Genomic DNA, 14,666 nt, shown 5'->3' on the forward strand with positions numbered 1-14,666 from the left:
CCACCCCATTAGCCTTCTTCCCTTTTCCCACATTCATGTCTCTTTGGATCTTTAAGCCACTGAAGTTAAACAGGGCTATCCTTATGAACATTGTTGTAGTAACAGCCATTAGAACTTGCTGGGCTTATCAATAGGTACAGAAACAAAGATAATGAATTCTCTTCTTTCTATATACATGAATAACCATGAACTTATCTCCCTTCCATGATTGACTATTAATAGTCCTAGTCTTACACAAGCCTAATGCAGGCAACTTCAAACACTATTATTTTAAGTTCATGCTACTACTTGTCATATACAGGAAATAGCATTTTGAATTCTGTCTTAATCAGAGCTTCTGTAGCTGTGTTAAAACACCATGACCAAATAGCAAGTTGGGAGATGGGGTGTTTTATACTTTCAAATCACTTTTCATCCTCAAAAGAAGTCAGGACAGGAACTCAAACATGGTAGAAACCTAAAGGTAGGAGCTAATTAAGAGGCCATGGTGGGGTGCTGTTTAATGGGATGCTCCCATGGCTTACTCAGCTTGCTTTCTTATAGAACCTAGTATTACTATACCAGGGGCTGGCCCCACCCATGATAGGCTGGGCCTTGAACATCAATCACTAATTAAGAAAATTCTCTATAGGCTTGCTTATAGCCCAGTATCATAAAGACATTTTTCTCAATTGGGGTTCCCTCCTGTCCTATGACTCTAGTTTATATCAAGTTAATATAATGTCTGCCAGCACAGATCCGTTCTCCTTATAATCAGCTCTTATATTGATTCTGTAGCATGTTGCACAATACTCCTGTAATCGTGGAGTGGGAGTATAAAGATCCTGTTGTAGGATGACTACTTCACTGTCACTTATCCTCAGTACTTGGGGCAGCCATAAACCTCTGTATTCACTGCCATTTCCTGCTTAGAGAAGCCTTTCTGATCAAGGATTAAAGTAGCAATTGTCTATGGGGATAGACATAAAAATTTAGAAAGTCATTTAATACAATGTCAAATTAGCAAAAGGAACCACAGGTTTGACAACACTTACCATATCGATCATCCATTTACCAACCTGTGGGAATAAGCCTCAAATGCAATCAGAGAACTGTTGGTTAGCCCAATAACCATGACGCCACTATTGCACTAGTGTGTAAATCTTGTTCAGTGGGTTAATGTTGAACCTTTCAGGGTTCACAGTCACATAAGACTATGGATAACTTTACTTCATATCCTACTACCAAGCTGTGTGGTGGTATCAGCAATATGCTTCCCCATTTCATTTGCGGGGGGGGGGGTCAGCCTTGTTGGTTTGAATGAAAAATATTTCTCATAGTTTCTGGCATTTGAATACTTGGTCCACACTTGATGGCACCGATTGGGATTTAGGAGGTGTAGTTTTCCTGGAGGAAGTATATTACTGGCAGTGGGCTGAGGGGCCTTAAGGCCTTGTCTTACTCTCAGTCTGCTTTCTCTGTTTCCTGCTCACTGTTCAAAATATATTCCTCACAGCTGGGCGTGGTACTGCACGCCTGTAATCCCAGCACTTGGGAGGCAGAGGCAGGCAGATTTCTGAGTTCAAGGCCAGCCTGGTCTACGGAGTGAGTTCCAGGACAGCCAGGACTACCCAGAGAAACCCTGTCTTGAAAAACAAACAAACAAAAAAAAGTATATATTCCTCAGCTCCTACCCCAGTTGCCATGCTCCACCATAATAGTCTCTTCACCTTCTAAAACTGTAAGTCCAAATAAGCTTTCTTCTATTAGTTGGCTTGCTCATGATGCTTTATCAGGGTAATAGGAAAGTAATTAATCTATCAACCAAAAGTGACACTAATAACCTATGTTGTCAAAGGTGGGGGGAGGAGCATGCAGGGAGGCTTCTTGAGCTTTCCTGACCAAAAACTCAGGGACGTATCCCACTCTTGGTATTGGGGTTCTCTTTCTTCTTTCTTTCTTTTAAATGATTTTTTTTTCATGGAATTTAATTTGGTAGCAGTTTTTCTATTCCAAACCACTCTCAGATCCCCTCATCCTATTGCATGCCTTTGTTCTCTCTCTCCTTACCTATCTCTCTCACTCTCAAAAACTAAAAACAAAATAAAACAACTACCCCAAAAAACAAATTAAGACAAAAACCCCCACAAAATAACAAAACAAAAAAATCCAAAGAACCATCCAAAAGCCCACCAAAGCCAAAAACTAGCAAGCAAACAAATAGTGCAAACCAAAATGAAAACATAGAAAAAGAAAAAAACAAAGAAAACTGCAAGAAACATGCACAGACAAAACAAAACCTACAAAAACACAAAATCAGAAACCATAATATATAAGAAAAAATATCCGAACAAAGCATTATGAGGGAAAAAAAACCTATAAAAATACAATATAATTCATTTTGAGTTAACCATGTACTGCTAGCCATCAGGCCTATCTTTAGGTATGTTTAACATATACACTGAGACACCAGTGGAGAAAACTAATTTTTCCTTTGTAAGTGGATATTAATTGGTGATAGCTTCTTTGTTAGGGATGGAAGCTTGTGTTCATTCCTCTTCTTAGCTCTGATATTTTTTATTATTTTGGTTTCTAGAGTTGGCATTATCCACTTGCTTATGTAAAGGATCTCTCTCCATTCAAACTCTTTTAAGATTTATTTTTAGGTGTACGAGTGTCTTGTTTGAATGTCTGAATGTATGCCATGTGCATGCAATGCCCACAGAGGCCAGATGAAAGTATCAATTCCTTTGGAATTGGAGTTATAGAATGCTGTGGACTACCAAGTGGGTCTTGGAAATTGAAACTGGGTTCTTTGCAAGAGAAGCAAGTGCTTCTTAACTGCCGAGCCATTTCTCAACCATATTCTTAAAAAAATAAGAATAAATGAATACTGTGTGTATGTGCATGTGTATGAGATCTGCATGTGTCTCTTTTATCTTTCCACCACGTGGGTTCTAGGGACCGAATTCAGCTGTCAGACTTGGAGGAAAGTGCCTTTGGTTAATTAGGTATCTCATCACCCATAAACTTTTTACATTAAAAAAGCCATTATTGTTAAAAAAATATATCTAATAGAATAATAGTTTTCTGCATGTGTTCTTACATCATTACTAACCCTCTCCATCCTGTTATATCCCCTCCCATTTTCATTTCACATGAGTTCTACTATCCGCCCATCTTTAGAACTCATCTTTCACCCTGAGTACCCCTTTATAATTTTCTAGTCTCTATAGACATTCTAAGTTAAATACAAAATTAAATTCAAAATTATGATACATATAAAATAAAGAACAGATATATTTGGCTTTCTGGGCCTGAATTACCTTACTTAAACTAGTCCCCCACCCTACTCCACCCCCGCCAATTCTGTCCACTTTCCTATAAATTTTATTTTTCTTTAGTGCTAAATGGAATTATATTTTATATATATATATCCCACATTTTCATTTATTTTTTATTTCATTACTGACTTTATTACTTGTTATTATTTATTTATTATTTCATTGCTTACTTTATTATTTATTTCATTGCCTGCATTACAATTCGAAGGGCATCTACTTTGGTTCCATCTCCAGCTTCTGTGTAGAGAGCAGCAATGAACACAAATGTACAAGTACTGCTAGGTGTTTGGGCATATGTGCAGGACTGGTATAGCTAAGTCATATGCACATCTAATTTTGATTCTGAGAAAACTCCACATCTATAGTGTATAAGTGTGTAACTGTACTAGTGTATAGTACCCTCCCCCTTTCCTCACATTAAAAAAATGCTGCTTTGCTTAAGCATAATTTTAAAACTCTACATGTTACTACTACTGACTTATTTTCCAGCAAAGGTAGAGTTTGTCTGGTTGGATAAAAGGGATTTATTAAATAAAATATATGTACATTTTCTCCACTATCTTTACCTGAAACAATTTAAAACTTTTATTTAAAATATAAAAAAAATGAAATTTCTTTTTAAGTAATTGGCAAAGTTACCAACAACAGCCATCATAAATGAAGTACTTGGGCCAGTTTTTTCTTATTAGTTACAAGATATATTTTTGTATAATAGAACATGACATGTATGCAGCTACAGATAGCAATGAAAGTTGATACTAATGGGCTCATGAGTTATATTGGTTATATACTTGCTTCAGAACCTGATGTCCACTGATTGTTTTTCCAGATCTCTAGTCCTGACGATGGTTTTGAAAGTAAATCACTTTATGAAAGCTGGCTGGAAAAAGATCCTTCACCTGAAAATAAAGAGTATCCTAGGTAAATTAATGTTTGCAGCTTTTCAACTCCGGGATATATAAGGATCCCCCCCCTTTTTATTTTTTTTATTAATTTTTTTAATATTTTTATTTTCTATATTCTTTGTTTACATTCCAAATGATTTCCCCTTTCCCGGATCCCCCCTCCCCATATGTCCCATAAACCTTCTTCTCTCCATCCCTTCTCCAATCACCTCCCTCCTTTTTCTCTGTCCTTATATTCCCTTCCCATGCTAGATCAATCCTTTCCAGGATCAGGACCCTCTCCATACTTCTTCATGGGAGTCATTTGTTATGTAATTTGTGCCTTGGGTATTCAGGGCTTCTGGGCTAATTAATATCCACTTATCAGAGATTGCATTCCATGTGTATTCTTTTGTGATTGGGTTACCTCACTTAGGATGATATTTTCCAGATCAAACCATTTGCTTAAAAATTTTGTGAATTCATTGTTTCTAATTGCTGAGTAGTATTCCATTGTGTAAATATATCATATTTTCTGTATCCATTCCTCCTTTGAGGGGCATCTGGGTTCTTTCCAGCTTCTGGCTATTATAAATAAGGCTGCTATGAACATGTGGAAATCAGTCTGGCAGTTCCTCAGAAAACTGGACATGAGACTTCCAGAAGACCCTGCTATACTTCTCCTGGGCATATACCCAAAGGATTCCCCGGCATGCAATAAAGACACATGCTCCATTATGTTCATAAGGATTCCCCTTATCCCTTGCTTCTCCAAACATGGAATTCTCAGATGGCTCATTAATAATTTTAATGAATTTAATAAAGCTGTCTAGCCAGCTGCTATTTTGCTTATGAATCATCTCAGATACATTTTGTTGTTGTAGTTGTTGTTGTTGTTTTGGTTTTGTTTTGGTTTTTCAAGACAGGGTTTCTCTATGTAACGGAGGTCTGGGTGCTGTGCTTTCACTTCATAGACTAGACTGGCCTTGAATTCACAGAGATCTGCCTGCCTCTGCCTACCAAGTGCTGGGAATAAAGTTGTGCGCCACCATAGCCTGCTGGCTTCAGACATGTTTTATTGATGTTCAGTTTAACACAGATAAATATAGTTTTAAAAATTTTCAATTAAACTGATTTTGTGAGGGCTTGAGATATGACTCAGCAATTAAGAATGCTTGCTGCTCTACTAAAAGACCCAAATTCAGTTCCCAGCACTCAGGGGATCCAAAAGCTTCTTCAGGCTTCTGTGGGCATCTAAACAACATGTTACATACATACATACATACACAGATACATACATAGATACATACATACACACACACACACTACACACACATATGAGTATAAGTAAGATGAATCATATAGTGATTTTTTCCCATGCTCCCATATGGTGATTTTATTATATGTTATTCATTATCTGGCATCCTTATGTAACTTTAATTTCAGATATGTAGTAGATGTTTTAAATAATAGTATAACTTTGTGTGATGATAATAATATAAAAATTAAATGTATTGTGTGTTCATGTGTTTGGATACACATATGCATGTGTGTATTTGTGTGTGTGTGTGTGTGTGTACGTGATATATTTATGTGTGTGCTGGTAGGAGCCAAAGGTTGATGCTAGATATTTTTTTCCATTGATTTCCAACCTTTTTTTTCCTTTCATAAAAAGATTAATTTTTAATTATATGTGTATATCTGTGTAAGTATATGCATTTGCCCTTGGAGGTCAAATGAGTTGGATTAACCAAACCAGGAATTTACATCCAGTTTTGAGCCATCTGATATGATTTCTGGGAAATAAACTCACGTCCTCTAGAAGATTGTATGTGCTCTTAATCACTGAGCCATCTCTCCAGCCTCTCCAGCTTAATCATTTTCACTTTTTCATGGTAGATCGTTCATTGAACCTGGGACACCCAGTAAAACTGTCTGGTTGTGAATTTCCTGGACCTGATTGTCTCTGCTCATGACTCCCAACATGAGCAGAGTGTTTGAGATGTGAGTGACTAAAATTGGCTTTGATGTGTACTGGGCAAATCTTAATTCAAAGTTCTCATGTTGCATAGCAAGCACTTTGCCCACTGAGACATCTCCCTAGACTACTGCATTTTTATTTTGTATTTAATTATATTAATAATCACCCATTTGTGTGCTTCCCTGTAATCAGTTCAGATTTTTATTGTTAATTTTTTACCTTTTCTCATTCATGCTGTAGTAACCTTTTGAATTTATTATATATTTATCCATTTTTATTATGTAGTATGATTTCTAAAACTAGAATTGGAAATTCCTAAAGTTAGTGGAAAGTGGTAGTAGTTTATGACTTCATCCTATTTTCTAAACTCTTCTTTAAAATATTATTTTATTTATTTTTAATTATATATATTTAATTATTTTTTTCTATTTTCTGCGACTATAATTACTCCATTTCCCCCTTTCCTTTCTTCCCTCCAGCCTTTCCCAAGTACTTTTTCAAATCCATGGTCTCATTTTTTTTAACTGATGTTCCATATATGTCTGTCTGTAGATGTGCACAAATTCATTGTGCATATTCCTAAATGTATGCATACAACTCAATCCATACAGCATTAATTGTTTATGTTTTCAGGGCTGACCATTTGGTTCTGAATAACCAATTGGTGTGCTGTTTCCTGGGAGAAGACCATTTCTTCTGCTCCCATCATTCCTTAGGTGTCTGGAGGTTTCTTTGTTTTTTGTTTTTCTCTATGGCTAATCCTTCTTAAGCTTTTCTTCTTCCTATATTAGCATATCTATAGGTGTTTTCCATGTCTAGGCAGACATGTTGTTGAGGCTTCCTGGGAGTAGATTTTCTGACATTTCCTGCTCCTCTGGATCTTAAAACCTTCCTCTCTAGTTTTCTACAAAGATCCCTGAACTTTAGGTTCAGAGGTTGTGTTGTAGATATATTAGTTGGGGCTGGGCTCGTCTATTGACCTGGTATTCGTTTCTGTATTGTATCCTGTCACATTCCTGAAACAGTTGAAAATTTCTACAATCTTTCTGGTCAAATTATAGGGATCTCTAGGTATCATATTATGTCAACTTCTAAAAGGGATAGTTTGATAGCTTCATTCTTATTTGTGTACTGTTAATTACCTTCTCTTTCATTATAATTCCAGCTAGTGCTATTCTAATACAATACTGAAAAGAAGTGGGGATAGCAGATATCCCTGGGATTGCTTCAAATTTTTCTCCATGTAGAATGATGTTGGTTGTGGGTTTCTCATATATAGCCCTTATTATTTAGGTTTGTTCTCTCCAGTCCTACTCACTCTATGACTTTTGTCATCAAGGCCTGTTAGATTTTGGCAAAGAAGCCATGCTGGACTTTCTGTGTCTTTTGAGATGATCATATGACTTTTATTTTTTATGTCAATTTCTTTGCCTTATTGCATATTTTGACTTTGTATGTTGAACCATCTCCACATTGCAGAGACAGAGCCAACTTGGTCACAATGGATCACATTTTTTGATGCATGTCTTTATTTGTTTTGTACATATTTTATTGACTCTATGTTCATCAGGAAATATTGGCTTATCTTCTGTTTGTTACATCTTTATCTGATTTGGGTATTAGAGTGATACTCCCTTCATGGAAGGTGTTTGGGAACACTCTGGTTATGTTTTACAGAACAGTTAAGGTCTGTTTTGACATTCATAAAGAATTCTGTTTTGAATCCTTCTTGCCAAGGACTTCTTATAGTTGGTGGTCTTTTTATAACTATTTCAAAATCCTTATTTGTTCTGCTCCCTTTACCTTGTCCATCTCTTCCTAGCATCATTTTGGTGATTTAGATGATCACAGAAATGTATCCATTTCTTTTAGGTTTTCCAAATTATTGGAGTACAAGCTATTAAATTATTCCCATATAATATTCTGCTATTTTTGATGTCTGCTTTAATGTTTCACTGTTCATTTCTGATCTGTGTTTATTTAGTTCTGTTTTTGTTTTTTGTTTTTTCATTTTTTTGGGGGGGGGAGGAGTTAATAGGGCCAAGAGTGTTGATTTTGTTTATCTTCCCAAAGAGTCAACTCTTCAATTCACCAATTTTTTTTTGTATTATTTTCTTTCTTTCTTTCTTTTTCTTTCTTTCTTTCTTTCTTTCTTTCTTTCTTTCTTTCTTTCTTTCTTTCTTTCTTTCTTTCTTTCTTTCTTTCTCTCTCTCTCTCTCTCTCTTTCTTTCTTTCTTTCTTTCTTTCTTTCTTTCTTTCTTTCCTTTCCTCCTTCCTTTCTTTCTTTCTTTCTCCCTCCCTCCCCTCCTTCCTCTTTCCCTCCCTCCCTCTGTCCCTTCCTTCCTTCCTTCCTTCCTTCCTTCCTTCCTTCCTTCCTTCCTTCCTTCCTTCCTTCCTTCCTTCCTTCCTTCCTTCCTTCCTTCCTTCCTCCCATTCTTCTTTCATCTCCTTACTTTCTGGTCCCTATTTTATTATTTCTTGCTGTTGACTTGGTTTGTTCTTTTTTTACTAAATTATTGAATGGCATCATTAAATAATTTATTTGTGTACTTTCTGGCTTATGAATATAGACACTTAGAGCTATAAATTGCATAGGACTGCTTTTAGCTCATAGGACCCCTAAGACATTTTTTGGTATTATAATATTTTGATTTTCATTTAATTCCTGGAAATTTTTATTTATCTTTTGATTTCTTCTTGTACCCATTCATAACTCAGTAATATGATGTTTAATCTTCATAAATTTGTGTATTTATTTAGTTTGTTTGCTATTGATTTTTAAATTCCTTTTGTCAGAGATGATACATGGAATTATTTCAAATTTTCTGAATTTGTAAGAATTTGTTTTGATCCCAGAATATGGGAATGAAAGTATCCCTGTGCTTGGTTAGTTAAATTTCTTCAGTGTTTTTCTGAATTCTTTTTTTTTTTTTCCGAGTCAGGTAGCTCTGGCTGTCTTGGAACTCACTCTGTTGACCAGGCTGGCCTCAAACTTAGAAATCCACCTGCCTCTGCCCCCCAAATGCTGGGATTAAAGGTATGCACCACCACTGTCCAGCTTTCCTGAACTTTTTAATAAATATCTTCTAGATCCATTTGATATTTGATGTCATTTAATTTTGTATTCCTCTTATTTTTGTCCAGATGATCTGACTATTGAAAAAAAGTGGAATTTTTTACCTCACCTATATGTACTATTTATAGGTTGATGTTGATTTCTGACTTTAATTCCAATAGTATATGTATTTTATGAAATGAATTTCTCTATAGTTTGATGCATATATATTTAAGATAGTAAAGTCTTCTGGGTTAATTGTTCCCTTGATTAATGAAGTATCATTCTTTTCTGGTAAGTTTTAGTTTGAGCCCTATTTTATCAGATATTATGGTATTGAGACTTACTTGCTTCCTGGTCTAATTTTTTGGAGTTTTTTTTTTTTTTTTTGTTTCTTTGTTTGTTTGTTTTACTTTTTGTTTGTTTTGTCTGTCTTTTAATGTAGGATAGTATCTATTTAGTCTGAATATATTATGGAATTTTTTTATTCTCCTTCAACTATGATCCATAGTTTTGCTGTGTAAGCATTCTAGATTGTACATTGTGGTCTCTGGACTTAAAATACATTGTCCCTGGCTCTTCTGGCTTTCAAATTTTCCAATGAGAAATCAACTGTTATTCTTTATATGTGACTCATATTTTATTCTCTTATAGCTCCCAATATTCTCTGTGTTATGTATGTTTAGAATTTTAACTATAATATGCCATGGGAATTTTCTTTTCTGATCTTATGTATTTGGTGTTCTGTATGTTTCTGGTGTCTATATAAATATGTCTTTTCTTAGTTTGAGAAAGTTTTCTTCTATGATTTTGGTGAAGATCTGGTTTATGTCTTTGATCTGGCATTCTTCTCCCTCTTCTAGTCCTATAATTTGAAGGTTTACTCTTCTCATAGTGTCTCACATTTCCTGTATGTTACTTTTTGTGTTTTTCAATTTTTTCATACAATTTGTTTCACATCTTGTCTTAATTAGGGCTTTACTGCTGTCAACAGACACCATGACCAAAACAACTCTTAAAAGGAATATTTAATTGGCGCTGGCTTACAGGTTCAGAAGTTCAGTCAATTATGATCAAGGCAGGAGTATATAGGCAGGCATGATGCAGGAGGAGCTGAGAGTTGTATATCATCTGGTGGCTGCTAGTAGAATACTTCCAGTCAGCCAGAATAAGAAACACATAACCTATACCCACAGGGATACACTCACTCCAACAGGGTCATACCTTCTAATCTTGCCACTCCTTGGGCCAAGCATATACAAATCATCACACATCTACATCTATTTTTACCTTGGAGCCCCGATCTTCTATTTTCTATTTGATTAATTCTTCCTGTAGGGCTTTCCTTTGAGTTTTCTAGTTGAGTGTGTTATTTTTTTCAATACTGTCTTCAAGCACAATTTCAACCAGTCTTACATTTGTATTTTATGGGAGATTACTCAGTCATTTATTCTCTTTAAGTTCATTGTACTACTTCTTTCTTTTTTTAAAAACATTTGAAATTTTGATGAAATTTATAACTGTTCTTTGAATTGTATCCTGGGATTTATCTAGGTAACTCTCACTAGGTGAACTGATGTCTTCTGTCTCTGTCTCTCTCTCTCTGTTATCGTGTATGTATGTATGTATGTATATATATATATATATATATATATATATATATATATATATATATATATATATATATATATGTTGGGAGGGTTACTACCTTGATATTTCATGATATTATTTATATTTTTGTGATGCGATCTGCGCATTGTGTTGGGCTAGATCCTGGAGAAGAATGCCATTTATTTTGATTCTTCCTCTTACCCCATCTTTGTCTCTCTGACTCCGTCTCTTTCTCTGTCTATCTCTCTGTTTCTATCTCTCACTGTCTCTCTGTCTCTGTCTGCTTCTCTCTCTCTCTCTCTCTCTCTCTCTCTCTCTCTCTCTGCGTGTGTGTGTGTGTGTGTGTGTGTGTGAGTGGTCATTCATATATCACACATTTATGTGGAGGTCAGAGGACAACTTGTCCTTGTTTCCCTCCTTCTATTATGTGGGTTCCAAGATCAAACTCAGGCTTATTGGCAAGTGTCCTTATCCTCTAAGCCATCTTGCTGGTTCCTAAATCAGTCTTGTAGAAAAAAATCTAAATGTTTTTGCTCCATTATAAAAGTTTCATATGCTTATCCAGCAGAAAATAATAGACTTTCTATAAATAGTTTGAGGTGGACTATGAAAATGGTTCATAAATTGGTTTGAACCTTTCTGTTCATTAAAAAAATCAAGCTGCAGTGTTCCACAGGACTCCCAAGCATTGGTAATATTCGGTGTAGCTTATTACATTAATATTCTAGCAAATAATAGAATATCTTCAAGATTCTTTAGTTTTTACTAATTCTTACAATAATTTGCTATGAAAATTCTTAGTTACTCTTGAAGCAGGATTCATTTTCCCATCTGTTTGACTTTGTATTATTTATTACTTTATGCACATATAGTTACTTATTCATATTCTATTCCTAGAATCAATAAGCTTGGATCTGGGAGTGATTTTGAGGCTTACTTTCAAAGACTTGGAATTGCTTCAGGCAGAGCTCGCTACACTAAGAACAAGGTAAGCCATTTAATCTTTTCCAAAATGCAGTGCATGTGTTCACTTGTCATTGCTTTAACAAGATATTTGAAATAATAACCACATAAAAACGTTGATTTGGTTCATGGTTTCAATGGTCTCAGTCAATAGTGTTTGTTCTAGTACTTGTGGGATTGTGGTGAGTCAGCACATCATGGTGGGCAGATAGAGTGAGGAAAGGTACTCACCCTAGCACAGACAGGAAGCAAAGAGAGATTAGAAGAGGCTGGATTAACACTTACTCTTCAAGGGCATTTCCTCAGTACCTTTTTCTGAGGATACTTTGTTTTAACTATGAAATAGTGGGTTTCTTTATGACATTTTCATATATGTATATAAGGGACAGTAATGATGCTTATCTCCCCTTGTACTTTCTTCATCCCCTCATAATCCTCCAGTCTTCCATCTAATTTCATGCCTTTTTGCTTTACATTTAGATGTCTGTATATAGAGAAAACAATCCATACTTATTATTCTCTATATGGTTTATTTTGCTTAATATGATGATCTCAAGTACTACCCATTTTTCTTTAACATTTAAAATGTTTCTGGAACCTTTAAGAGTACCACACTGGGAGTACGTCAACTCACAACTTTCTTTTTGGGGGTATGGAGTGTGCAGATATTGCATATGTAAATCATAGCAACATTTTACTAATGTGAACAGTAATTGAATTGTTTGGTATCAGGCAATAGGTGGACACAGGACCCAAGAATTCCAGGCATACAGACAGATTGTTTGCTCCTGCTCCTTTGTAGACACACTATGAAGGGGTGTGCACTGTTCTGTGAATGCAATACCACTAAGGTTTTCCAGTGAAATGGTAATTCATGTAGAAATGCCAGATTCATAGGTGGGTATACATGGCAACCATTTATGTCCTTTTTTCAAAACAGAATTTGTTGGAAAAATCTTATTTTGTTTTGGGGATGTAGCTCAATTGAAAGAGGATTCCCTTAAATGGAATATGTTAGGACATCCCTGAAATCTAAGTACTTGAATTGAAACCAATATGGAACAGAAATTCAAGATCATCCTTGGTTACACAGAGTGTTTAAGATCAGCCTGGGCTAGATAACTTAAAAATAAATAAATAAAATCTTATTTTGCAGTCTAGTTATATAGATCTTATATACATGGTACCATTTGCATACAGTGAATTGTAAGTACTTATTTATGTATTTTTATGAATATGAGTACAGTGTAGCTATCTTCATACACACCAGAAGAAGGCATCAGATCCCATTACAGATGGTTGTGAGCCACCATGTGGCTGCTGGGAATTGAACTCAGGACCTCTGGAAAAGCAGTCAGTGCTCTTAATTGCTGAACTATCTCTCCAGCTCTTATATGTTTTTGTCATTGTTATTGTTGCTGTTGTTTTGTTTTGTTTTTCCCCCTTAGAGTAAATGTTTTGTTTGAGGAACATGCTGAGCTAAGGTTGTGTGTTATCAGTTGCCCTTCCATATATTCCCAGGATTGCCTATCATGTGGCAAGGTCTATGGGTAGCAAATAAAGCAAGTTTCTCCCACATTTTATTTGTTGTCTCTTCCCTAGTTTGTGCTGGATAGCCTGTCTCACCGTCATTCAACTAGTCTGATGATTGCAAGTACTTAGATATGGTGAACATGTGCTGTGTTATTTTTGACTATGTCACAAGTTATATCATATGTCAAATATTAGTAAACTTAGATTCTTTACATATTAGTCAATTTCAAGCCCAAAGTATAATACACTGATATTTTGCATGTTTATAATACATATTGGATGCCAATTTGATTATCTAAACTACAGTCAATGATAAAGAAGTAAAGATAACACCAGAATAGTACAAATGAGATGAATAGGCACTGTATATTAAAATTCACTATTTACTACAGCTGACCATCAAATAATCTGGGTTTAAATGGTATGGGTCCATTTAAATGAAAATAGTTTGAGATTTTTCTATAACTTGAAAGATTACAGATTACATACTCTAGAAATATGAAGTTAAGAAAATAAAAGGTAGGTCAGTTCTATGTAAAATATATGTAGATAAGTGTATTTCATTTTTAATTGCCATGAAATACATGCAAGTTAATGCAAAATTTTAAATTTATGGAAGTTGTGTATGTAATTATACACAGTACCATTTACATACAGTGAATTGTAAGTACAGTGTGTTGCATATCATTTTGGGTAGCATGCTTCCTCTAGCCTGGTCTCCTTGCCCAGTGCCTGGGCCCCTCACAGTTAGCTCTGAAATCACACCACTGCTGGCCCCATTTCCATCGGCCCATTCTTCCTGAGAACACCCTGAGCCTTGGCTCGTGCTCCACCACCAACTGGTCACCCCTGCGACTGGCCCTGACACTGCTAATGACCACCCCGATCTTACCCAGCTCCTTTTAGTCCTGGGAAAGTAAAACACTGGAATCTTTATATTTTAAAACTGACCAGATAACTTAAAAGCTGGGCTAAGAATATCCTGCCCCATCCTCCATGGTCTCCACCATTGCCTGTAGAGGCCACAGACCATTGGTGTCCTGAGAAACCTACACATCTGCAGCTCCTATCCATTCTCCTGTCTGGTCTGATTTCAATCCTCTCCATCCTTCTTTTCCTATCTTGCCCAGAAATCCTGCTTTCTCTTTTGCCCAGTCATTAGCTTTTGCCATGTTTATTTAGCCAGTCAACGATTAGAGAAACAATTAAGGAAATGTCACCTACAACAGAGAATACAAAGTATATGTTGTTTACATTGCTGGTAGTTTAATTGACACATGTACTTTCAACTATATGGAAATTAAGTTGGCTCTCCC

At 35.6% G+C, this 14,666-nt stretch overlaps 1 protein-coding gene across 1 annotated transcript in view; it reads left to right on the plus strand.

The window, feature by feature from the left end:
* Window positions 1–14,666, plus strand: part of Naalad2 (N-acetylated alpha-linked acidic dipeptidase 2) — a 92,863-nt gene that overhangs the window by 58,470 nt on the left and 19,727 nt on the right. The window contains exons 14-15 of the mRNA XM_052189054.1: window positions 4,153–4,244; window positions 11,752–11,842. Coding sequence (XP_052045014.1) covers window positions 4,153–4,244; window positions 11,752–11,842 — 183 coding nt within the window. The remainder of the gene's footprint in view (window positions 1–4,152; window positions 4,245–11,751; window positions 11,843–14,666) is intronic.

This window comes from Apodemus sylvaticus, chromosome 7, assembly GCF_947179515.1.
Source record: "Apodemus sylvaticus chromosome 7, mApoSyl1.1, whole genome shotgun sequence".
Lineage (NCBI taxonomy): Eukaryota > Metazoa > Chordata > Mammalia > Rodentia > Muridae > Apodemus > Apodemus sylvaticus.